Source organism: Eptatretus burgeri, chromosome 8, assembly GCF_056783735.1.
Source record: "Eptatretus burgeri isolate ZD-2024b chromosome 8, Ebu_testis_v1, whole genome shotgun sequence".
NCBI classification, from domain to species: Eukaryota; Metazoa; Chordata; class Myxini; order Myxiniformes; family Myxinidae; genus Eptatretus; species Eptatretus burgeri.
Window position 1 is genome coordinate 11,395,491 of NC_140968.1, and position 26,122 is coordinate 11,421,612.

General features: G+C 44.9%; 1 protein-coding gene across 8 annotated transcripts in view; it reads right to left on the reverse strand.

Annotated features, from left to right (window-relative positions):
* Positions 1 to 26,122, reverse strand: part of MYO15A (myosin XVA) — a 374,107-nt gene that overhangs the window by 199,574 nt on the left and 148,411 nt on the right. For all 8 annotated transcript variants that reach the window (XR_015060712.1, XM_085890857.1, XM_085890855.1 and 5 more), the window contains 10 exons: positions 23,079 to 23,188; positions 22,883 to 22,957; positions 22,638 to 22,734; positions 22,391 to 22,494; positions 22,201 to 22,264; positions 19,810 to 19,923; positions 19,495 to 19,656; positions 635 to 748; positions 461 to 519; positions 220 to 343 (listed from right to left, as the gene is read on the reverse strand). Coding sequence is in view for 7 of the 8 variants with exons in the window: in XM_085890857.1 (XP_085746983.1) it covers positions 220 to 343; positions 461 to 519; positions 635 to 748; positions 19,495 to 19,656; positions 19,810 to 19,923; positions 22,201 to 22,264; positions 22,391 to 22,494; positions 22,638 to 22,734; positions 22,883 to 22,957; positions 23,079 to 23,188 (1,023 nt within the window). In the remaining variant the exon portion in view is untranslated. The remainder of the gene's footprint in view (positions 1 to 219; positions 344 to 460; positions 520 to 634; positions 749 to 19,494; positions 19,657 to 19,809; positions 19,924 to 22,200; positions 22,265 to 22,390; positions 22,495 to 22,637; positions 22,735 to 22,882; positions 22,958 to 23,078; positions 23,189 to 26,122) is intronic.

A 26,122-nucleotide genomic window follows, 5' to 3' on the forward strand; every position in this document is an offset into this window, starting at 1 on the left:
AGACAGACAGACAGACAGACAGACAGACAGACAGACAGATGTTGCAATAGTCTCGCAACCCCTTCGGGGCGAGACTAATATTGCATCACATGTGCATGAAAACACTTTCACTCAAAATTATGGTCCCTAATTTTGTTCATGAAACAAATTCAATCCCCCAAAAAGTCACTCCCTTTTTTTACTGGTCAACAATTTCATGAAAACATAGGACATTCTTACCTCAAAGCCATAGATATCAAGTATTGCCACTGAGGTAGCTTCAGGATGAGGTGCCACCTGACAATTTATGCGATCAATTAGCCAGTTGAAGAGGACGGAGTACAATACTTTGGAGATGGCATCCCTGCCAAAAATAAAAAGTCAAAGACAACACTCTCTTTAATGCTATTATAATAATAATAATAATATAAAAAGTTCTCTTTAGTTAAGCTTCTGGGTTAGACATAAAAAATTTTTTTACCTGGCATCGATGGCAACCTCGACAGAAAGTGGACTGAATATCTTCTCTCTCATCGTTTCCTACAATGCATGAAAATACAAACCTTAAAAACATTTAAATGTTGAACAATTTATATGCTAACAGCTTTGTTAATTGTCGCAGGCACATTTCCAACAACACCGACACAACACTCACCATGACCTTGAAGGTGATTGCTTTTTCTATGCCTTCAGGTGAGACCTGTAGCAGGTCTGCCACTGTGTCGATCTCCCTTGAACTAACCACAGATGCCACCGACTGCCCGTCACTCTGTACAGGGTATAAGAAGAGCAAAACATAACGCAACCATCTTAACAGCTTTTCTCGATTGAACTATCCAACTGAACTCAACTCAATTTCTCTACCCCTTCCCCTCATCTCAACTCAGCCCAACTAGTGCGTCACGCGCTTTTCACACTTCCTCCTTCCTCCGTCACTGGTCAATTTTGATGATATCAACAGCAGGTTCCTAATATCCTGTTCCTATCATTTAGCGACTCCTCTATTGGTCCTTTTCGTCTCTCTGATGATTAAAAAGCAATAAATCTTTTGACTAGAACAGCACTCGGTAGAGCGCATACCTCCGCAAGGCTAAACAGTTTACGATTTGTATCTCACTCATAGGCCAGATCGGAATCCGGATGTGCATCTGGATCTTCACCAAAATCGATTCCATTCAACTTTGTTACACACCCAACCTGTCCACTAATTTAGTCCGAATCTGTCCACAACTTTTTGAGATATCCTGCTCACAGACAGATGGACAAACAGGTGTGAAAACAGAACCTTCATCCACCTTCGTTGGCAGAGGTAATGAACACTGAAAATAATTGGCTTCTTGATGTTCATATGTTAATGCCGATGTAAAAAAATATATATATTTAAGAAAAATAATATTGGAAATATAAACCACAAGATGTAACACAGATGGTCAATTTTAAAGTTTGAATGGCAATGCCAGGATTGTGGTAGTGGATGTCCATACTCTTGACAGAGCTCTGGGGTGCTCACAACATTACCACTCTGTTGTAGGATGTGGACATTTCTGCCAAGCAGCCGTGGGAATAAAATTCACACCGGTGAAGGAAATGCGGGAAGGCATTTATACCCACTCAATAACTGAGCCACTCGTAAGGGTTAAAAAAAAAAGCTTACACTCCAATCAAATATGGGATTCTCCCTTCCGATTGCTGCCCCATCTTCAGATGTAATCTGCTGAAGAAAACCTTTTCAGCCACAGAATGTCCTGGACTCACGAATTTCCCTCCGTTTTTATTTTGTAATGATTTGACAAACCCACGTTGTTCATGCTGGAGGCGGTACTGTGGTGTACATCAGAAGCTCCTGTTTCCATAGTCCTTGCCCATACTCTTGCTGCCCCCTCCCTCTTTCCCTCACCAACTGCTATAGAATACCTCTGGATGTGTGTCCCTCTCTGTAGCAAGGTCATGTTCATGTACATGGTCTACCCTGGGCAGTTGCCCAGGGGCCCCATGGTTCTAGGGGACCCATGCTGCCATACTGTTCATGAGATCTCTTGACAGAGTGGATAATTACTCGACCTCTCACTGGAAAGGCCTGGGAGTCAAATGCCTTTTAAAATTATATTTATAATATAAATAATTTGTGCATAACTATCTGACAAATGTTATTTATTATAATGTTGTTAATCTGCAATAATATTGTTGCGAATTCGCGCCCGCCGGCGTGCGATCGGCCGCTTCCCACTAATAGCAACCGCGTCGCCCACCGGACGGACAATTCAGTCGTGACCCTCCTGGAACTACCGCCAGGAGCCAGTCACGGGTGGGGGTTTAATCTCACCACAACCCAGTCCGCATTCTACCCGCGCAAGATAGGGTGAATCGTCGAATGTCGATATACCTAAGTACCGGCGTGGGTAGCGCACCGAGGAGTTTTACCACGCCGCAGGTCGGCTCCGGACACGAACTGCTTAAGCGGTGGTTCCGTGCAAAGGGGATAACCGAGCGGAGTTATCGCCGACCTCGACGGTTCAGATTACTGACTGGGTGTCTAAACCCACTACCAATTTATTCCGCGATTCAAGATGGCACTTTCAATGGGGAAAGAGACGACGAACGGGATACATTTCACACAAGGACATTTATTATACAACACGTGAGCAGGCAAATAGGAACAACAGGCAAGCACGTATACAGGCAAAAAGAAACAAAAGCAGGCAAACAAAAGCAAGGGCAAGCACTACGACCGAATATAATTAACAAATGTACAGTCACTTAAGCAGTTTTACTTGACAGGACGGCGTCACGACAACATTCATTCAAAAACCCCAAAGAAACACAAGAAAAGACCACCTCACAGACAAGGGGGTCAGGCTGAACCACTTGGGTCTTTATGACACGGGACCTGGGAGACCGAACGGGTACCACGAGACCGTTGCAGGTTACCTGCACCCTCGAGGTGCAACGGTAGGCAAGCCCTCTCTGGCACTCTCCTCTCGTGCACGCCTCTACCCTGGACCACCGCTCGCAACCCTCACGACTTGGCGCCCAGAGGGAGAAGACGACCTCGACGATCCAGAGAGAGCGGATGACGTCGACGAAGAAGAAGCATAGAGCGTCGACAAAGAGGAAGCAGAGCAATCCAGCACGAAGAAGAAGAGAGAGCGAGCTCCGCGTGCGGTCCGCCTTATATAGCGCGGGGCTCCGCCCCTTCGCTCCACCCCCTTTTCGGCTCCGCCTCCCTTCGAGCTCTTTCGAGAAGCTCCTCGAAAAGGGGCGTTCCCCCTCCCGACTGCCTTACGCCTCGTGTCCACCAATCGCGAGCGAGCTCTTCGCTGCTTCTCGTGCCAGCATTGGCGGCGCAAAACGGCGGGAAAACTCGCGCGTTGCTGCAGGTCTTCCACGGGGCCTTCGTTCGACGTTTTCGGACGGTCCAAAATAATGATAGCGAAAGAAAAACGGCTAACTCAAAGGATCGCAGCCCGGTGAACACCGAAATTCCCTTTAAACAACGGTGGGAAAATCTAAATACACACATACTTATCGTCATAACTGATCTAAGGACCCTTTATGGTGTATTGCGAATTTCCACAGCCATAACACTACCCCCTCCCCTTTTTACAGACTCGTCCCAAGTCGCCGAATTTTCGTGTGACATGTGTAAGTTCTCCCCTAGTACGCTTTACCTTCGGATCCCTGAGTGCGACATTCATGGTATTCGTGTCCCCAAAATAAATAACCTCCGGGCTGAGTAACTAACGAAACAAACCCACTCATACGGGCGACTTAAATAAATTGCCGGCGCTAAGACTTACATGCCGGGGGTGCACTCATGTACAATACAACTTAACGTTACAAATTTTACACTAACCATGGCCCAGGATCGATGGACTCTGCAAAGAGAACAAGTTAGCAGGGAGCCAGGCTGCTCGCACGCAGTCTCTGGCTCATGCAATGCAGGTGACAGGGAACGTGGCCGGCTGCTCACGCAGTCCAAGGCCTCCCCCTTTGAAATGAACGCAGTGAACCACAACGATGGTGCACGGGCTGCACAATTGCAGTCTCCTTGTGCGGCTGCCTACAGGGCAGTCCCTGCGGCACAGTGAACGGTGCGGACTCAAGCCGACACAAACAAGGAACGGTGGATGGATGGATGCAAACAAACAACGGTGCACGGGCTGCTGGTGCAGTCCCGTGTTGCAGCTGCCATCAGGGCAGTCCCTGCAAATTTGCACGAGGATCCTGGAGCACATGGCAATGAACAAGGGGGGGGGGGAATGCAAAACAGAACGGGGCTGGTGGACATGGGCAGTAGGCATGGGCCAAGGCAAAGGCAAAGGCAGGCAGGCAAGGCATGGCAAGGCCGCTGTAGCAAACACAGCCGGCAGGCGATCCGACCGGCACAGGCTTTGCAGCAAACAGCCAGGCGATGAAGTGGCCGGCACAGGCCTTGCAGCTAACGCAGCCGACAGGCGATCCAGCCGATGAAGTGGGCCGGCACCTTGCCTTGAGATGGAGGTTGGTGGAGGGAGTGCGGTGGTGCTGGCCACTCAGAAGGTGGGCTCGGACCTACCCTACTGTCTCCCTCCCAACCTATCGCCTATGCCTGTCTCTGTCCATACCCACCCCCTTAATTTGTCAAAATCAATTTATCCCCAATTAATTTTTTGTTTTATTTTTATTTTCACTTCCCTCCTATAAATCGTCCCCTTACCCCCTTTATCGTCCTTGTTCAGCTAACCTATCGTGTCACCTAGCCTACTCCCAACCCCTACGTTCCCTTGCTGGAGGGGAATAAGGGAGAGCTAGCGTCCTGTGTCGAGGCCCAACGAAGCCTCAGAATGGCTTCCTCAAACTTCAGCGATCTAACCCAAAGTGGGTCCAGCGGCCCACAACGAGAGCGAAGGGATGGATGCTGCGGAGGGTACACTTCCTCATCTACCCCGGGGCTTTCCAAAAGCGCCTCTCGCTTCAACTATCGGTTCTAACAACCAAGATTCCCATCGCCTGCGCTGGTGTCCTCACAATTTTGGGCCTTGCCCTCGAATTTTCAATCGTGCCCTTGCACGGTCTCATGGCTGGGACGCGTGGCTCTCTTGGCAGGAATTACCCTCTGCCTATTCTCCTACTATGGCACCCCCGGGCACTACACTGCCTCCAAGCCTACCAGCTCCCTAAAACTGGGGAGTGCCCTCTCTGGCGACTCCCTTGAAACGCTCACGTGGCAGGCTGGCGCCCCGGGCCCCTTTCCGAGAGTCACCCGTGCCCACGACACTACCCACGTGGCCAATGGCGCCCCGGGCCCCCACATCATGCGGGCGCACCCGTGCCCACTACGCTATCCCAGCCCCCCATGGGCACTTGGCCTACCGTGGCCGACTAGGCCGGTGCCCGGGGTACCCACTCAGCGATACTCACCGTTCGTAGCCACGCTCCCAGCCCGTCAACAGGGCTCATGCACCCCTCCAAGCGGGTATCGAGCCTACACTCCCACCAACAGCAAAACGACCTCCATTTTGTCAATTTGACTAACCCAGCTAACTCACTTTACTCTGACCCCGGGGTCCCTTGGGCGGGAATCACTCCTCCCCCCAATAACTCATTGCACCATGCATTCCACATTCGCTCCATACACTCAGGCTCGCTGGCCTCACTCACTCACTCAACATGTTTCCTTACAATTCTCTCAACTCGCACTTCGCTGATCTCTGCCATCCTGCTTGCTAATCCCCTCACTAACTCGTGCTCCCTCGTCGTCCCTTACACTACAGCATGTTCCATTTACACTACGTAGCTAAGCTACGTCCCCACTACACATCCAAAGTCTGTCCATGTCTCCAAATCCTCAAAAATCCATTTTCCCATCCTAAATCGCAAATGCATCCCTCCACCTAATCCATTCCATGGGCTGCATGAGGACTTACCCCTGCTCCATGAAGCCGGTCTCGCTATTACTCACCCTTCCCCCGAACTAGTTGTCATCCTGTGCCCAAGCCAAGGGGGTCTTCCACCCTTTGCCTGGGAATCCTGTTCCACCCAAAGCGAGGCTTGCTTTTGTTCTCCATTTATTTATTTTTTTACATGCGCAGCATCAGCGCGGCAACTCGCAACCTGCGCTCTTTGCCCGTGAGGTCATGGCGGCCGTTCGCGCTTCGCGTACCTCGTCACTCCTGGACGGCACCATCCGGCAGGGATTCACCCTCCTGCCAGATTCCAACCCCACGTGCAGCCATGACATCACCCTGCGCATTCAAAAGCAAACCCCGCTTTCGAGGGGTTCCCCACACGAACACATGTGCTCTGCCCGTCGGAGATTCACACACACGCCCGCATGGAGAACCCATCCGGTCCAAATCCGTTGTCCTGCCTATCTTTTGTCCGTCCGCGGGATCGGCAACATCCACCGCGGGCGTTTACGGAGCGGGCTTCACTCGGGCAAGCGCGCACGTGGTGGCCTCGTGCGTTGCACAGCACGGACCCCGAGCGCGCTGCCGTGTAAACCTGGCACGGTCCCCATTACAACTACGGCCGCTACCCGGCCTCTCTCCCTCATTTGTCGCAGTCTCCGTCGCCATTCGACCCACGCACACCTGCGTGTCATGAGACTCAAACACCGCGCCATTACACTCACACCAGGAGACGCGGTTGCGTGCTCGCGCATGCTGACCGTCATCTCCCTTACACACAGCGACCTCACACACGCTGTTCCTCTCACATTCGGCCGCTCACTCACGCATGCCACCTTCCTCGCACACGTGGCTCCACTCACACATGGTGCTTAATCCACACACGGCGTGCTGGGAAGCACGCACTTCGGCACACTTGCCACCACACCACTCACACACGGAGGCACGCACACACCTTTGACCACACACACCGGGACAACCAAGCTGGGGATTAGTGCCACCACAAGGGGTTCTGGGGCCTCCATACCCCCCAAGCTCTCTGTGCACCCATCCACCTCACTCATCCCCTCTACCTCGCAATGCTCGACCGGACCCACCTAGTCGAGATCAGCTTCAAGGGAGCATAGCGTCTCCCTCCGTTCCTGAATGAGGCCATCCAGCTGCTCCAGCACACTAATGTGTGTGTGCTCGTCCTTAACCCCGTCTTTATCGTGCAATCTCTCCTCTATTTTTTCTATCTCCCGCGTCTCTATACATTTTTCTCTCCTTGTTCCTCATTTCTGTTTCTTCCTGGTTCCATTTTCCTTCCCATTTGAGTCGTTCTTCCTCTCGGAGCTTTTTGAGTTGTTCGTTCTCTTTCCGGAGTTTTTCGATCTCCGTGGACTCAATTTTTGCTCTCTCCTCGAGCTGGTTAATTTCAAACTCGTATAGTTTTTGTTTTCTCTCCCACTGTTCCTCATGCTTCTCAGCCTCCAATCTCATCATTTCTTTCACTTGGCTTAGTCCTTTTTCCTGTTTCGTTCCTTGTTCTTTCACTATTTCTGCGTACTTCAACCTTGCTTTCTTTTTTAATTGTTTTTGTCTTTCTTTTTTAATTTCTTTCACCCCCCGTCCCTCATTCTCCAATCTCATGGTTTCCTTCAATTGGTTAACCTCAAATTCATGTTCTTGTTCTTTTCTATTCCAATGTTCCTCTCGTTCTTCCTTCTCCAATCTCGTTGTCTCCTTCAATTGACTGATTTCTCCTTCCTGCTTCATTCCTTGCTCCTTCACTTTCTCCTCGTACCCCAACCTATTTTTTTCCCTTTTGTCGTTCAGTTTCAAATTCATACTCTTCCAGTTTTCTATTCCACTGTCTTTCTTGTTCCTCATTCTGCAATCTCGTGGTTTCCTTCAATTTGGCTAATTTCCTTTTCTGTCTCATTCGTTCTTCTTTCATTACTCTTTCTTGTATCTCATTCTTTAGTCTGGCCTTGGCTTCCAGCTGTTCGATCTGCACAGTGTGGTTCCTTAACGTTTCATTCTCCGTTCCCGTTCTTTCCTCACTCAACATCTTCAGTTCGTTTCGTAATGCCGTCTCTTTGTTTTGGTATTTCTGTAACTCAGAAGCTTTCTCTTCTTATTCTTTTTCTCATCTCCGCACACTCCGACCTTTCATTGGCTTCTAACTGTTTGATTTGAACAGTGTGGTTCCTCAACGTTTCATTCTCTGTTTCCGTTCTTTCCTCTTTCAACGTCCTCAGCTCGTTTTGTAATTCCTTCTCTTTGCTTTGGTATTCCAGTGACTCAAAAGTTTTTTTTCCTTTCCATTTTTCGTCTCTCCGTCTCTGTTCCTCCTCACTCATTTCATCCCTTTTCTTTCTCATCTCTGCATACTCAAACCTTGCTTCTTCTTTCAATTGTTTCTGATTTTTCTGTTCTCTTTTTGCTTTCTGTTTCCTGATTGCCTGTTCATATCTCTTCCTTCAATTGTTCCAACTCCCCATCGTGTTCACATTTTTTTTTCTTCGAACTGTATTTCCCTCACTCTCCCCTCTAGTTCTTTGAACCGCCTTGCCCCCTCCAATATTTTTTCCATTAGTAGTTTTCCTTCCAAATCGTGCTCCTTTTGTTTCTTTTCGAGCTCGGTTTTCCATTCTTCCTCCAAGCTGTTCCTATCTTGGGAGTTACCAATCTGCTCCTCCTTTCTTTTCTTCAGTTCGCTCTCCGCTCGTTCCTGCGCATCGGCCATTTGTTGTGACTCCGTTCGCACGTAATCCTCGTGAACCCTGTCTACGCGCCGCCGTGCCTCGTCCAACTTAAAGGCAAACAAATGCAATTGCGTCATACAGTCATCACCATTCCTCCACCGCTCCTCGGCCTTCCACACTGGTGTCTCAAGCATACCAATGCATGCGCCGGCCTCCTGCCATGCCTGCCATGCCCACGTGGCTTGAAACGGTTGTTGGGAGCGCTCGCCTCGTGTCATGCTGTTTGTTGCGCCATTAATAGCGGCCTGCTCACGCCTCGTGCCGCGCTGAAGTGCGGCCGCGCCGCCATCTTGCGACTCCGTTTGCCAGCAAAGTTTGTGCTCAGAATATGAGGGTGAGCCCCCCCACGGATTGTAATTAGCGGTGGATTTATAAAAAGAACCATCCCGGGCCATGGATTCTACATTCAAACACATACGGCTCCTGCTCGCCTTGAAATGCCATCTTATCCCGTGGAAGAAATAAATTTGAATCGCTCATGTTTGATGGGAATCGGGGGTCGCTCCACTCACCCCTGAACCGATTCCCGTGAATTTAATTGGAGACCGAGGTGGAGTCGAATCTCATTCCCGGACACTAGTGTTGCGAATTCGCGCCCGCCGGTGTGCGATCGGCCGCTTCCCACTAATAGCAACCGCGTCGCCCACTGGACGGACAATTCAGTCGTGACCCTCCTGGAACTACCGCCAGGAGCCAGTCATGGGTGGGGGTTTAACCTCACCACAACCCAGTCCGCATTCTATCCGCGCAAGATAGGGTGAATCGCCGAATGTCGATATACCTAAGTACCCGTGCGGGTTGCGTACCGAGGAGTTGTACCACGCCGCAGGTCAGCTCCGGACACAAACCGCTTAAGCGGTCGTTCCGTGCTAAGGGGATAACCGAGCGGAGTTATCGCCGACCTCGATGGTTCAGATTACTTACTGGGTGTCTAAACCCACTACCAATTTATTCCGCGATTCAAGATGGCACTTTCAATGGGGAAAGAGACGATGAACGGGATACATTTCACACAAGGACATTTATTATACAACACGTAAGCAGGCAAATAGGAACAACAGGCAAGCACGTATACAGGCAAATAGAAACAAAAGCAGGCAAACAAAAGCAAGGGCAAGCACTACGACCGATTATAATTAATAAATGTACAGTCACTTAAGCAGTTTTACTTGACAGGACGGCGGCACGCCAACATTCATTCAAAAACCCCAAAGAAACACAAGAAAAGACCCCCTCACAGACAAGGGGGTCAGGCTGGACCACTTGGGTCTTTATGACACGGGACCTGGGAGACCGAACGGGTACCACGAGACCGTAGCGGGTTACCTGCACCTTCGAGGTGTGACGGTCGGCGAGCCCTCTCCGGCATGCCTCGACCCTGGACCACCGCTCGCAACCCTCACGACTTGGCACCCAGAGGGAGAAGACGACCTCGACGATCCAGAAAGAGCGGATGACGTTGACGAAGAAGCAAAGCGTCGACGAAGAGGAAGCAGAGCAATCCAGCATGAAGAAGAAGAGAGAGCGAGCCTGCGTGCGGTCCGCCCTATATAGCGCGGGGCTCCGCCCCTTCGCTCCACCCCTTTTAGGCTCCGCCTCCCTTCGAGCTCTTTCAAGAAGCTCCTCGAAAAGGGGCATTCCCCCTCCCGACCGCCTCACGCCCCGTGTCCACCAATCGCGAGCGAGCTCTTCGCCGCTTCTCGTGCCAGCAATGGCGGCGCAAAACGGCGGGCCACGGGGCCTTCGTTCGACGTTTTTGGATGGTCCAAAATAACGATAGCGAAAGAAAAACGGCTAACTCAAAGGATCGCAGCCCGGTGAACACGGAAATTCCCTTTCAACAACGGTGGGGAAATCTAACTACACACATACTTATCGTCATAACTGATCTAAGGACCCTTTATGGTGTATTGCGAATTTCCACAGCCGTAACAATATTGTATTGTTTACGCAATAATATTGTCTTGTTATAATGTTGTTAATCTGACTTGCAGCTGTGGATTTTAATTGCCGAATTGGTGCAAGGTTGTGCGTTGGTGTTTGCCTTTGTTTGAACGTTTAATGACAACACTTTGAAGAAGAAAGAGTGACTGACGTCAAGTGATTTTCAACTATCAATTGTGTTTCTTACACTAATCAAGTCAGTCTGACTTTAATATTTGGCTCATAAATGTGCTGCTACATATTTTGATTTTGTTTTAACCAGATTGATTTTAGGTGCTTATTCAAAACAGTTACGAAATACGCGCTAATACAATTTCATCACATAAATAATTGTTAACCAGTCAATAATTTTTTAGATCCTCGTGGAGGATCTCGAAGTCTTACTCACGTTGTTGTTCTTGTGGACTTTTTTGTTTCACAGCCGACAGTTTTTATCGAAACTTCCTGAAACTTGGCATATATATATATATATATGTAAAAATTCCCTGCGCAGACAGTAACCATCTCAGAATTTGAAAATTCCTCCGAGAAAAAAAGTTATGACGTCAAAATATCTCCACTAATGGGAATCACCTAAAAAATTATCTCCGAAACTAGGCAAGCTTTTTGAATTCTGTTTGCGGGAATCGAACAGCGCATTAGCAGAGATGAATTACCGCACATATGATACATCACTATGACGTCATATCAATTTTTATGACGTCATTCCTATTTTTTGACATTTTTTGTTTCACAACCCAGAGTTTTCATCGGATCTTCGTGAAACTTGCCATGTATATGCAGAAAGCCCACGCGCAGGCAGTAACCATCTCCGATTTTGGAAATTCTTCCTTGAAAAAAAAGTTGACGTCATAATATTGCCATTAATGGAAATCACCGATACCATTATCTCCGAAACTAGGCAAGCTGTTTGAATTTTGTTTACGGGAATCAAGCCGGGCATTAGCACAGATAATTTATCGCAAACCTGATACATCACAATGACGTCATATTCGTTTTTATGACATCATCATTAAGAGGACGAGGATCTTAGCTCATTCGAGCTTGTTTAATCTGTGTACGCTGTCAATAAATAAATAAATAAATAAATACTATACTATACTACACCATAAATATTTGTAATGTTTGTGTTTTTCAAATCTGATGTTATATTGTTCAAAAGTTTGTGTTGATTAATCCTCGCTTTACAGCATGTTTTTTTATGTTTAAACATTGATTCTGTTGAAAGTACCAATAAATCTGTAGGCTGAATTTTATTGACTGTTTACATTTTTATTCCCGTGGGTGGGTGGGTAGAGGCCCCAGTGCATTGCTTAGCACAGGGCCAACAATGCTGTTAAGACGGCCCTGGGTCTACCTACCTTGCAACTGTGATGGCTCAATGAATGAAGCTCTCGCAGTAAACTCTCTTCCTTCTATCCTCCATTCATATCTCTATATATATATATATATATATATATATATATATATATATATATATATATATATATATATATATATATATATATATATATATATATCTATCTATCTATCTATCTATCTATCTATCTATCTCTCTCTCTCTCTCTCTCTCTCTCTCTCTCTCTCTCTCTCTCTCTCTCTCTCTCTCTCTCTCTCTCTCTCTCTCTCTCTCTCTCTCTCTCTAATCTGTGAGGACTTAACTTGTCACCATTCTAGGTGGCTTAGGGTCACTGCTCATACCACTGGCTATACCTATTGTTGCAGCCAAGGCCTTTTGTGAGACATATGGCCCCACACAATCTGTTGGATTCACAGCCCATATTTCTAAAACTAACTGCCACCCTCTGCTTGGCCTGATCCTGTCCGACTTCCTGTTCTTCCTATTCGCCACTTAGCTCCTCGGATTATGTACTCTTGGAATTGTCTGTCTTCCTGGTGGTCTTCAGGGATCCACCAAGGTGTTGCTGTGTCTGGCAGTTAAATCAGGGAGATTGCTTTGGCCTGCAGTCCACCATCCCTGATCCACTATCTCTTCATTTCTGGACATAGACAATGCCTGGGACTCAATTCTCAACAAACTATACTTTCATATCCATCAGTTCGTACCTTCATGTCTCCGGGTATTCTTGAGCAACATTTCTTTGAGTATGATCGTTTGTGTGGAGGTAAATGCCAGAAAACAACTTTCTTTTTTCTTCCTGAAAATACAGCACACTGATGGGAACCTGAACTCTGATTCTGCTGGACATGCTCCTTTTTCTTTGTTAGTCATGGAGGAATGCTATTAATATTAAACAAAAGGTCAGGGCTGTCTTGCTGGACGTGTATCATGCATTTCACTATGTGTGGCAATCACCCTGATTTCTCATCTATCAGCTTATGGTACAAAGAGTTATGTCCAAGACAGCTAAGCTATCAGATATAATTTGTGCTTGCAAGCAGTGGGTTGCTTTAGATGGGATAATATCCCATGTCACACAACTTAAGACCTGTGTCCCTCAAGGTAGTGTTCTAAGACAAATCCTGGTCTTAATAAACATGCTACTATTATGGCCCACCGCTATGTTAAACTATTTATATGCTAACAGCTTTGTTAATTGTCACAGGCACCTCAAAAATATACGTTTTAGTCATTGGAAAATCAATTGTATCACTTTGCAGATGCAAATTCCACTCTGTGCAGGATAATGCAGCATCCCTCCACCGGGAAGACAATGGAAGCATACCTCTCTGCTGGTCTGTAGAAAATAAGCAACTGATCATATACCTGGAGCATGTTAGTTAGTTAAAGAAATTTTTTCCATTTTGTCCATTCATCAGGGTCAACCGACAGACAAATCCTCCAATATATTTATCTGCTCAGCCTCTGGGAAAAGTACAGCTGTCTTCAGAGCTCCTGGGTTTCATTATCAGCTCAAACACATCTTGGGAAGACCATTTCTCCAAGCTAGCTTCCCAAGCTTGCTGTGGCTGGGCATTCCCTGCAGGGACAACTCCTTTCTCTGTTCTCAGTTGATGACAGTGCACAACACTTTCATCCAAAGTGTATTGGAATATGACTCTTCAATGTGGACTGGTGCTGCTGCTTCCCATCTCCCCCCTCCCCCACTAGAAACCCTGGAGTCTAAGGCCCTCTGTTTGATTGGCATCTCACATCAGGAAGCTGTATCTCAGCGTCTGCTTCTTGCTGAACATAGGTAGGTTGGTAGAGCCTTGCAGCTTTTTTTTACCAGCTCCATTCTGGCCTCGCTCCTCTTGCCCTCTCACCTTTCTGCCCATCTACTGTAACTGTGGGAAAATGACTTCCGTCAGTAACACTTTCCTTGTTATGGTCCCCATGTCCAAACAAAATGCTAAATGCCATTCTTTCATACCCCTCTTCCTTGCTGTTAGCACGAGCTCTTCCCTCCAGGATTTCAATGCTGCACCCCAACGACACCTCATGGTTTCTCTCATTTACACTCTGAGCTTTACAACACCAGCTGAGACTCTGTTCTCTCCCTTCTACAATTCCCCATCCTTGTGCTGTCTTTTGTACATTTGTTGTTTCTCTTTGCTCATTCAGTTTCTCAATCTCAATCTCAATGAGACAGGAAAACAGAAACCAGACTCAATATATTGGTTATTGTCCAACTGGTTTCCCTTTACTTCATTTTGTCTGTTGATTCATTTTCTCCATAAATGGTAGGGCAGCTCAGGCCGAGGTCACATTTGCCACGGCGGCCATGGGGTTTCCAAAATCTACGGCCACTAGCAATTATACGGCAGCCGCAGTATTTCCACGGTCACACATGTTTTTATTTTTGAGGGAGCCGCACAGCGTATTTAGGCCCAAGTCACATTTGCCACGGTGGCCGTGGGGTCTCCAAAATCTACGGCCACTAGCAATTATATGGCGGCCGCAGTATTTCCACGGTCACACAATGTAGCAGTCACATATGTTTTTATTTTTCGGGGAGCTGCATGGCGTATTTATAAATTGTGGAGACCAAAAACGTGGGGTTGCCGTACGGTCTTTGATTTGATGTCGCACGGTGACCTTAGGGCGTTCCTGCGGCGGCCATAGAATTTTCAAGGCAGACGCAAGGTGCCCGCAAGGCAACCACAGGGGGACAGCAGGGGGGCCCCAAGGTGAACGTGCGGCCAGACGGACGGTAACGAATAGGTTAATTTTTTTTTTTTTACCAGTTTTTTTTTCTGCTTGTCGAATTGCTATGGCGAACGTAGAAATGAAAAAAAGTTATAACTCCGCGTTATAATTCCACGGCTACCTTACGACCTGTAAAATATAGCCAAACAGCGTAGGGCCACCCTGAGGCCACCGCAGAAAATCTGCGGCCGCCGCACGTTTCTGTCAATTCAGAGGGCGTACGGCCGCCGTATCCTCGCCGTAGAGCAAATGTGACTTAGGCCTAAGTAGGCCCCATGCGCAGGAAGGCAAGTTTCTTATTGGGATCTGCTTTGATACTGCTAAATGATGTAAAATTCCCATAATTATTAATACCAGTCACATGCAAGATACAGTTGGGGGAAAAGACTTTTTTAGCTTGAGAGTCAACTGGACTTTCAGTGCTCGGGCGTTTTTTTTTCCTTTCGGCATAGTTGGGTTAGTTTCTGCTTGACTATGATGTGAACCCTCCACCAAATAAGCAATATGTCTGTCTACATTCTACAGATTAGTTTCTCACCATCACCGTTGCATGCACCTGAAACCAGAAGAAAATATGATGAAGCAATTGAGGACAAATCGTTAACAGAGGTAACAATGGTGTTGGTCAGTTTACATATAGCGAATGACCACCGCTGCCTAAACAGACACAAGTCAGTAAGGCCCATACAATGTTAAAATTAGAGTTAACAAAGGTTTTGTTCCGTTTCCATGCAACAAATGACCACCGATTCTTCAACAGACTCAAGTCAGTAAGGCCCATACATTTATACAAGACAAAAAAACCTTAACACCTGAAACAAACAGAAAGTATTATTTAGTGTTCTAGGAAGGTAAGGTAAGTATAACACAGCAACAATGAGAAACAGCATAAATTCCGATGATTGTATTTGATTTAAAATTCAAGTTCCAGGATCTTATCGTTTAATCAGGCTCCCTCATTTTAGGGTACTTCTACTCCATGCAGAAGGTAAGTGAGACTATTCTTACCCAGGCCCAACATGGACTAAGAGTTCTAGGAAGACTGACAAACACGTCACAAATTTACAAAATTTTACAAGGAATGACCATTGCTGACAGTTATCAGATGCCAATAAGCAAGGTCTATACAATATGAAATAAGAGTTACAAAGTTGTTGGTCAGGTTTTATGTGCCAATTGACCACCATGGACCAAACATAAGGCATATACATGATTCCTTAAGCGTGTTTTTTCATGTTTTTTTCATCATTTTGAGAAGTATGACCCATAAAGCATTATCAAATATTTAAGCTGATATTATAAATAATAGATGTTTCAATTGTATTTCTAGCATGTTTGGTTCAAAAGTTATGAAAATTTTTGTTTTTTGATAATTGGTCATGTCAAAATCCAAGATGGCAGCCAAATAGACCACAAGACCAATCTAATTTTCTTGTTAACATCTAAAAATGTTAACGAGACACCTTAAGGATTCTAAAAAAGTACTCATAAGGGAGTACGTGTGGGGCCTATTTAGCTGCTCCACTAAAATACCTGTATTAAAAAACAACACATAAACAAGAAAGATGTCATGCATTGCACAATACTTGCGAAATCCATAAAACAAATTTGACCATAAAATAATTGGTGGTTGAATTCAATGACCAAATATTCAACTCCTTTTCAAGTTTTAAGTCAATCAGATGAAAACTGACAATTTTAGAAATTTGGCCGATGTTGACTTTTTGGCTTATTTTGATTTTTTGGCCTATGTTGACCTCAAAAATACTTGTTTGTTGAATTTGGTGACCTGATATGCAAATCCAATTCAAAGGGATGAAAATTGAGGATTTTGGAAATCCCACCTAACTTGATGACCTTTGGCCTATGTTGACATTTTGGCCTAAGTTGACCTAAAAAACAATTGGTGGTTGAATTCAACGAACAAATATGCAACTCTGCTTCAAATTTCAAGTCAATCGGATGAAAATTGAGGATTTCAGAAATTCGGACTCATGTTGACCTCAAAAACAATTGGTTGGATTCAGTGACCTGATGTGCAAATCCTGTTCAAATTTCTAGTCAAACGGATGAAAATTGAGGATTTTAGAAACCTGACAAAGTTGTTGACCTTTTGACCTCAGAAACAATATGCTTCTTGCTTATGATGAACTCTACAGGTGGTGAAGTTTCGTGAAGATCGGTTTAAAATTGTTACCTGCAGGCGATTGCCAAACAAACAAGTAAACAAGAAAAAGACGTCGTGCAGAGCACGATACTTACAAAATCCACCCCCCAATTTTCCAAAGGTTGCCATGGATACATCAAATTGTCTATTTCATGAAGATTAAAATTGACAATCTGAATCAATGCTCAGGTCAATCGGATGAAAATTATTTTTCAGATTGAAATTGGTGATTTTAGAAGCTTGACATTGAGTTGACCTTTTCTTTGAGTATGACCTCAAAGCTTCCTCAAAGTATGTTTGATATCTCAAAAATAGTTGGTTTCCCAATTCAGTAATGCACTCTGCGATTGCTGTTTAATATGTAAGTCAATCGTATGAAAATTGATGATTTTTCAGATAAAAATTGATTTTAGAAGATTGACCTTGAGTTGACCTTTGACCTTTTGTTCTAAAAAAAATAGTTGGTTTCCCAATCCAGTGATGCAATATGCAAATCCTTTTCAAATTTCAAGTCAATCGGATGAAAAATGACGATTTTAGAAAGTCGACCTCAAGATGACCTTTTTTGACCTCAAAATCAATCTGCTTCTCAGTTGAGACTACCTCTACAACTTGGTGAAGTTTTGTGACGATGGGTTTTAAATTGTGACCTGCAGGTGATTGACAGGAAAACAGATAGAATAACAAAAATCGACTGACCAATATGCTTGAAAAATCTTTGATTTTCGCAAGTAAAAAGTAAATTATTCCATCTTGTGAAATGGAGAATTCTATTTCGTAAATAGAACAGTTTCTAGAATACCCTTTGTTTCGAGTCTGGTGTCTCGTTTCTGCCACATTGTTGTGTTCCATTGCGTATACGAAGCTTGCACGATAGTAGGATTAGGGTTGTGCCTCTGCAGGCACGGTTGTTGATTTGTAAGCGCATTAGTAGCCATGAGGATAGATATAATTACATGATTTATGATACGTAATTGTTCAAAAGGTGTTATTTATTCACTTTAATTAATCTTAATATTACTGTGCGGTGTCAACTAAGTATGAATGTTGAAAACTAATATTAACACTTTTAGACATTTGTAGGTTATTGTGATTTTTCCAGGTTATTGTGATTTGCCCCCTCTCTCCCTCACCTCTTTTCGTTTGTTTGTTGATATTTGATTTATTCCTTTTCTGTTTCATCCTCACCTTCCATTTCCTCTTCTTTCTGCATTTCATTCTGTTTGTGTGTGCAGCTTGTTCACCCCCAGGTGTCCTCCTTCTCCCTTGATCTAACTCTCACTTCTACTCTGCTGTTGGTGTTTCCCCTTTTCCATTTTGTTCCCTCCCATTCTGCTCCAGTTCTTCCAAGAGCCTCGATCATGTATACCAAAAAAAAATCCAAGAGAAGAGCAAGTACAGAAGGAAGAAAGCAAGCAGACAAAGCAGATTTGCACTCAAATATTATTTCTTCAACACCCTGTTAAACGCATTTTTCCCCTTTTTGCATTCAACTGACAAACAAATTCGACTGAAACATGTCCAAGGATTCCTATAACAACTCGAAATACACTAGTTCCCAGAGCAATCTCGCTCTTACATGAGCTGAGTTTTCATATATACTGGATATAAAAAATATATATATAGAAGAGCAAACCTAGCTTAAAGAATAAATAAACAAAAATTTCAATTTCAAAAAATTTCAAAAAATGAATGCAATCAAAATTTGCATCAAGTTCAACCTTTTTCACTGCCAATCGGTATGGATGACAATTTATAGGATGATGACCAAAGAAGCTTCAAATAAATAACAACACCACAAATTCTTGAGACCTACCCACCATCACTCTACAGGGGCAATCACAAACAAGTAATATAAATCGTTCCTTTAATGTAAAAGGATGTAGGGGCTGGTACGCTAAAAATAATGTAAACAAGCTAGGGATGGTCACAACAAATGATGATGTGAATCCATCCCAACATCTTTGAATAATGGATTTACCTGCAGTGTGTGTGTGTGTGTGTGTGTGTGTGTGTGTGTGTGTGTGTGTGTGTGTGTGTGTGTGTGTGTGTGTGTGTGTGTGTGTGTGTGTGTGTGTGTGTGTGTGTGTGTGTGTGTGTGTGTGTGTGTGTGTGTGTGTGTGTGTGGACAAGCAGGCTGTTCTGAATCTGTCCGTTTTGTGGCTCAGCGACACTGTCCAAGAACTTCACGAGTGTTGTTGGATGTGAAATCCTCTGCAGATGACTGCTAGTTATGTTATAGGTTTATATAAGATTGTATCTTGGTTGATATATTTTGGGGACTTGTGTTCATTAAACAGATGGAATGCCAGACTATAACTACATAGGAAGTCCGATCGACTTCCTGACATGTACCAAGTATGTCCATACCCCAGTGACAATTTTGACTGATATTATTATTCTATCACAGTTGATAATATTATACAAGTCGGGGTTCCAATTCAAAGTGAAACCATTACTTGCTGAGGAATGTATATATCTGTAAGCCATCCATTCTTTTCAATGTCTAAAAAAAAGTCTCCATTTTGTGAATGACTTACTTACCCAGGATACTCGACCTGCATTTTTCTGCAATATAAGAACATCTGCAATAGCATTTTAAACACATTGGTTCCTTTACCGACCACTCATTCAACCACAGACAGGCGATCCCACCTCATAGCTGGAGAAACACACATTCCCAAGTTGGAGGATGGAGGAAAGCACCTTGAAGATAGACATCTGCTCCTCACTACTGAAACTCAACACCTCCATAGCACTCAATAACCTGCGAAAATCTTCACGGTCTTTTTTCCCTGGAATCTCACAGTTTCCACCCTGAGAAAAAGAGGATTTATAGAAGCACAAAGTCAGAATGAAACTGTTGGGACACGCATCACATTGTGGAGATACGAACAAACTTTAAAGCAATGAAAACATGACATGCAGTGTACTTTCATCGGCGAATATGCACTCTATGGTGGGGTGCACCTGATTCAAGTAGAAGTAAGTCTCTGCGTCTTGCAGGAAGAGCCGCTGCTTCTGTTGTGGCGACAGACCAGCTAACAGCTCGTAGAAAATGTGATAATTCCTCTCATTTTTGGTCTGGAAATACAAAAAGAACACTTGGCATTGCATGTGCCTCGAGCAAAAAAACATGGCCGACAGGGCGGCCTAGAGGTACACACACTCGCTTCTCGGCTGTCTAGCCTGGGTTTCGATTCCTGACCCAGCTATAAACTGTCAGTCTGGTGTTTCACAGGCAGGATGATTCATCAATGTGCATGGTGTCCCATCTGCCAGCATTCTTTGTGGACGTTAAAGATTCAATGGTGTCTTTCGCGAAGAGTACCATGGCCAAATTCCAAATTTCTGCTCTAACTAGTTGAATGTCAGGCCTGGTCAGCCAGTTTGTGGAGATTTGGGCCAAGCTTCCCAAGCTGACCCCACAAGAAAGGTGGGATAATGGTGGAAGAAGAAGAAGAAGAAGAAGAAGAAGAAGAAGAAGAAGAAGAAGAAGAAGAAGAAGAAGAAGAATGCCTCGACTCTCATACGAGCCTCGACCAAGGTATACAAAAAAAAAAAAAAAAAAAAAAAAAAAAAAAAAAAAGAAGAAGAAGAAGAAGAAGAAGAAGAAGAAGAAGAAGAAGAAGCTTGAGCAAAAAAGTTCTGGTTTCCATCAGTAATAAAAGATCCGTCTTAATGGGTTCAATGGAGGTTGAGAAAGCGAGGGTGTTCATGATAGTCACCATGCTGCACCACAAGCGCTCTGTTATCATGTAAACAACACTTGTGCTCCATTTCCGGACCATGTTTAGTGGACAAATGAAAAATTGAACCCAGGCGGTGTATAAGCAACAGATCGCTTCTTCGATCACTCAAGGAAAAAAAAATTCTTTGCTGTTAAGAATTATACAACCTCCCATTTTTGAGCTCTTTCAACCAGCGCAAATATAAAAGGCCTTTTTTCTTCATCTTATATCGTGGTGTTACCATGGGCTTCTGCTAGTGGTTTATAGTTTTCGTTCTACTACTAAAACTACGACTACGACTACTACTACTCCGAGTCCTACTTTAATAGACCCAATCATTTCCACCTTCTCGTGAGTTTGAGTGGGGAAGATCTTTGGCACAAGTCTTTCAAGAATCAGCTGGCCAAGCTAGACATTTGATTGAAGGTGGCAGGAATTTGTAATTTTTTCAGGCTGTCAGCGATAACTCACCCAATCTTTGCAAAAGACACACCGTAGGATCTTTAACATCCAACAACACTAATACTAACAGACGGGACTTTCAGCTTAACGTCGAGCCGAGGGACGACGCACTTGGCGATGTAAAGGTGCGAAGGAAGTAATGATGTGATGCGAGCACCAATCCAAGAGTTTAAAGTCAGCTTGGAAAACGAATCCAGACAACATAGCTCAAATGTACGCGTGCTAGTTCTCTGCCATCCTGTCGGACAAATAATGGCCTTTACTACTCTTGTACAAATCGATTTAAGCTCTTGCGGTTAAGTTATACAGCAAATTCTGGTAACACTTCAACAAGCAATGTTGAAAACCACAAGGCAGGAATATAGAACTGAGTGAGGGAATCACATTACAATGTGTTTATTTCTGAAAGATAATTTGGAGACTTGAAAGTCCACCCTTTTTTTGAAGCCAAGCTGTTTGTAGATGGCAATTGTTATTCAGAAAATGGCCTTAAAGACAACTGGTGGAATGGTCCTCAATGCACTTTTTAAAAGAGTAGTCAAGTTACCACTCCACCGCTCCCCACTGGAAACCACATCACTCCTGGGTATATGTTTATGTGTATATCTTCATCCGAGGGCTCTTCGAACAAAACGACTGAGAAGGATGCATCTACGGAAGGACTTGGCCCACCTTTCCCGAAGGAGGCATCCTTCCGACCTTACTCTGTAGATGGGCGTAAGATTCACGCATCGATAGATGAACGCACTGGCACAGCACCGGACACACGGTGGAAGCGAGCGAACAGAATAAAAGACTAAGGAAGATCAGCATGACCGAGTAAGAGCATTTTAAAAAGTGAGGAGTGAAAGTAAAGATGGCGAGACATCCTGGTCATGGCGAAGGGAAAACAACATCAGGAGACTTCATCTTAATCTTGTCTCCCATTTGATTATTACTCTTGCCCATAGTTTTCATTTGCAAATATATAAAACTGCAAACAGACAAACCAGCTCGGTGATATGCCTGAATCAATCAGCCGAGAGAAATGGTTGATTACGCGTGCGGCTGAACGTGAATCAAAGACTGTCATAACTTTGGAGGCATGACAATCACAATGAATCAGTCGGACTGCTATTACATAACAACTTAAATGACGACAAGATACGAAAATGAACGAATGGCATACCTGGAAAACAATCCTGGACTTTTCCAGCAGGTACTGTGAGGTTGAAGCACCATTAATGACACCACTGCATGCCAGATGAAGACGATAATATATGATGAGGACAATAACTGCAATAGTAATAAACAATTTTTTTTTACAGTGGTATTATTAATAATATTTGGCATAAAATGATTGCAATGAAGTCACTTACTTCTCGAGGTAGAGTTCCACATATTTACCGAAACGACTGGAATTGTCGTTGTGCATCGTCTTGGCATTCCCAAATGACTCCAGCAGAGGTGAGGCCTCAAGAATCTGTAAACATAAAAGCATTTTGAGTATCACTGGGTCATGGAAGACAACATGCATTTAAGATTTTCATTCCACTCAGCGTCTGTAACACAACTGCGAAGTCATAAAATTTTAAAGGACGTCAAATATTTTTCAAGAATATCTACCGGTTGGGTGATGTGGTGGTTTTGCATGCCTCCAATGGCTGCCATATAACGTAGCATCAGCTTCGTGGCCTCAGTTTTTCCTGAGCCACTTTCACCACTGCCACCAGAACCACAACATGTGGTTATTATTGTCATTCAAACAGAAACGACGACTTTGTATCGGCAGCTAATAAAACGCATTTTAAATTAACTGCCGAAGTCAGTTTTGGCCGATATAGCGTACCATCGACATGGATATAACACACCTGATGAGGATGCACTGATTTTCTTTAAAATCCTTGAGTTTGGTGCAGGCTGCATTGGCCAAGGCAAACAGGTGTCTAGCATACAAACAGTGAACTGTCACTTATGTACAATCAATAATAACACTGAAAATATTAGAAAAAGGATGCGAACTGTTAGAGATCGAAAGGCAGTTTACTCCACATATTGCAAACTTACGGAGGGTTACAGATAATATCTTTTCCACGGTATTGCAGCACGCTTTCTGTGCCATAGAGGTCAAACATCTGATAGGGGTTCACCGATATCAAAATGGTCCCGATGTAGGTCTGCCAATAGACAGGGAGCAATCAAACATTCCTTCAATGTATCATGGTCTAATACTGTGAAACAAAAACTGAATTTCATGTACTATTAAAAACATGCTCATTTTGATGTTGTGGGATTGAAACACACGTTACTTGGTATGTTGGTGGTTTAAATAAAAAAAAAAAAAGCAGACAAGAGGTTACCCCTCTCCCTCCTCCAAATCCTGGTGGCGTCGAATCAAATCTGTTTCTGGTGTATGTTCCCCCTCCATCCCCTCCCTTACCTCAAATGGCCGCACTGCTGATACCGCACGTGAAAAGGCTGAATGCCTAAACTTGGTGTTTGCATCGAAATCTTGCGTCTGAAACCCATCGCTTTCTATACCCACATAACCCAGTCGCACGCAGCTGTCCCTGGACTCTGTGTCCTTTTCTCCTGACAAAGTGGAGAGCTTGCTGTCAAACCTCGACTCAGATTCTGCAACTGGTCCAGATGGCATCAGCCCACGTGTTATAAAAACCTGATCCTCTGCTCTTGCTCACCCTCTCCCTGTTCTATTCACCCTCTCATTTGCTCAAGGTCATCTGTCATCTGCTTGGAAATCAGCAAACATTACTGCCCTGTATAAAAAGGTGCAAAAAACAGATCCCTGCAACTACAGACCAATCAGCCTTCTCCCAATCATCAGCAAGGTTATGGAATCCATCTTCGCTTCATACATTAAATCCTTCCTCTTCTCCAATGGCTTGATTTCCGATCATCAATTTGGTTTCAGACCAGGTCACTCCATCCTGGATATGTTGCTTCTGCTCTCCCAACAATGGATGGAGGTACTCAATGCCAGACATGAAATCAGAGCCATATCCCTAGACATATCGCGTGCTTTTTACACAGTCTGGCACCCTGCCCCGCTCACCAAACTCTCTTCCCATGGTATCCAAGGCCATCTCCACTCATGGCTCACAGACTTCCTCTCCTGTCGCAGTCAACTTGTGGCCCTAAATGGAGTTCTTTCATCCCCTCTTCCTGTCCAGGCTTGAGTACTTTAAGGTTGCGTTCTGGTCCCTGTTCTTTTTCTGGTTTTCATCAATGATCTCTCCGACTCTCTGGAAAATCCTTTTTATCTCTTTGCTGATGACTCCACCCTCTGCCGTACCATCTGTCATCCCTCAGCCCGGCAAGCAGCAGCTTCTTCACTCACTGCAGATCTGGATAAAATCACAAACTAGTCCAACACGTGGAACATGTCTTTCAATCCAGACAAATCTCACACTCTCACTATGTCTCTCCGAAAGGACCGTTTGGAACCCGCAACCCCCACCCCCCAACTCATTTCACAACAATCCTCTTGAAAAAGTCATTTCATTCAAGCTTCAGGGTCTCACTATCTGCCATGATCTTTCCTGGGAAAGCCACATTTCCAACCTGGCCTCCAAAGCCAGTTGTCGACTGGGAATCCTCCATCGTGCAAAATCCTTCCTCGGCCCACCTTAGCTCCTGACCACATACAAAGCTTTTGTCCACAGCCTGATGGAGTACTGCTCTCCCCTCTGGGCTGGTGCTCCTGCCTCTCACCTTTCTCGACTTCACGCTGTGGAAACCAAGGCATTTCGGATCAGTGGTATCTCCCACGATGAGGCTGAGTATTTGGGCCCCTCACTCTCTCACCGCAGGCAGGTCGGTGGTCTTTCTGTCTTCTTCCGTCTCCTCTCCGTTCTCGCCCCCCCTGCTCTGTCTGCGTTCTGTCTCCCCCCCCCATATTTCCGCAGGGTGCTCAAGGTCCGCCAACAACCCCCTTCTGGTAAAACTACCAAAATCACGAATCACTGCTCACCTTCACTCTTTCTTGACTCTTTTTCCCGCCTTTGGAATAAACTCCCTCACTCTCATCAATCCCATTCTTCCCTCCAGGCCTTCAAAACAGCCATTCACCACTACCTTTTATTGTCCCCCATCCAAATCCTCGATCTTTTCTACCCCCGTTAATCCACCCCAAACCCACCTCCTTCAGATTCCCTGCTTTCCTTCCTGAAAGTCCCTGTAATGTCCATTTTGTTGACCCCGTGTTCCCCACCCCCATTCCTCTCCCTTCCACAGATCTCCTCGTGTCTCTGTTCCCCGCCGTTTTGTGCTTCCCTCTCCCGCCCCTCTTGTCTCCTGTTCCCCTTGTTGTGCATTGTGTGTTAGCTCTCATACGAGCCTCGACAAGGTATACAAAAAAAAAGGGAAAGATGGGGCGAAGATTAACAAAGTATCTCACAAACTTCAAAGAGTGAAATTTACTCAAGAGAATATGAACACGAAGCGCAAGTCGAAAATTCTCAAATATTAAATACACGCAAGTTGACAAATTTTAATGTCTGCCTGCTCCAGATGAATTAAATTGAGGGGCTGACATGAGTGCGTGTTTGCTTTTACAGCTTGTAATAACATGGAAATAGTTCGATTGGATTGTATAGTGGTAGCGCCACTTGCCTTCAAGCTCTTGAGTCTGAGTTTCATTTCCTACCCAACAATAAACTGTCAGACTGATGGTTCACAGGCTGGGCGGTGCATCAACATTGAGCAGTCAATTGGGTGAGACATTAAGCTGGGAAAAAAGTTTTTCGAGCATTGATTGCTGGAAGATGTTGAACAGGCCTCAATATGTTTTATGAGAGCATATGAGTTATCGCCAGCATCCTGAACACATTACAAATTCCTGCCCTGATTACCGCAAACCACCTAGTGCGATCTTACAAAGAAGATATTTCAGCAGCTGCTCAGTGATTTGAAAAGGAAACTAAAAGGGCACTCAGTAGAGCGCATACCTCCGCCAGGCTGATTAGTTTACGTTTGGTATTGCACTGATAGGCCGGATCCGGACTCGGACCTGAAATTAAATTTGATCGGCTTGTTCTTGTGACCTAACAAACTCGTCCACAACTTTTTGGGACATCATGCCACGGTTTTTG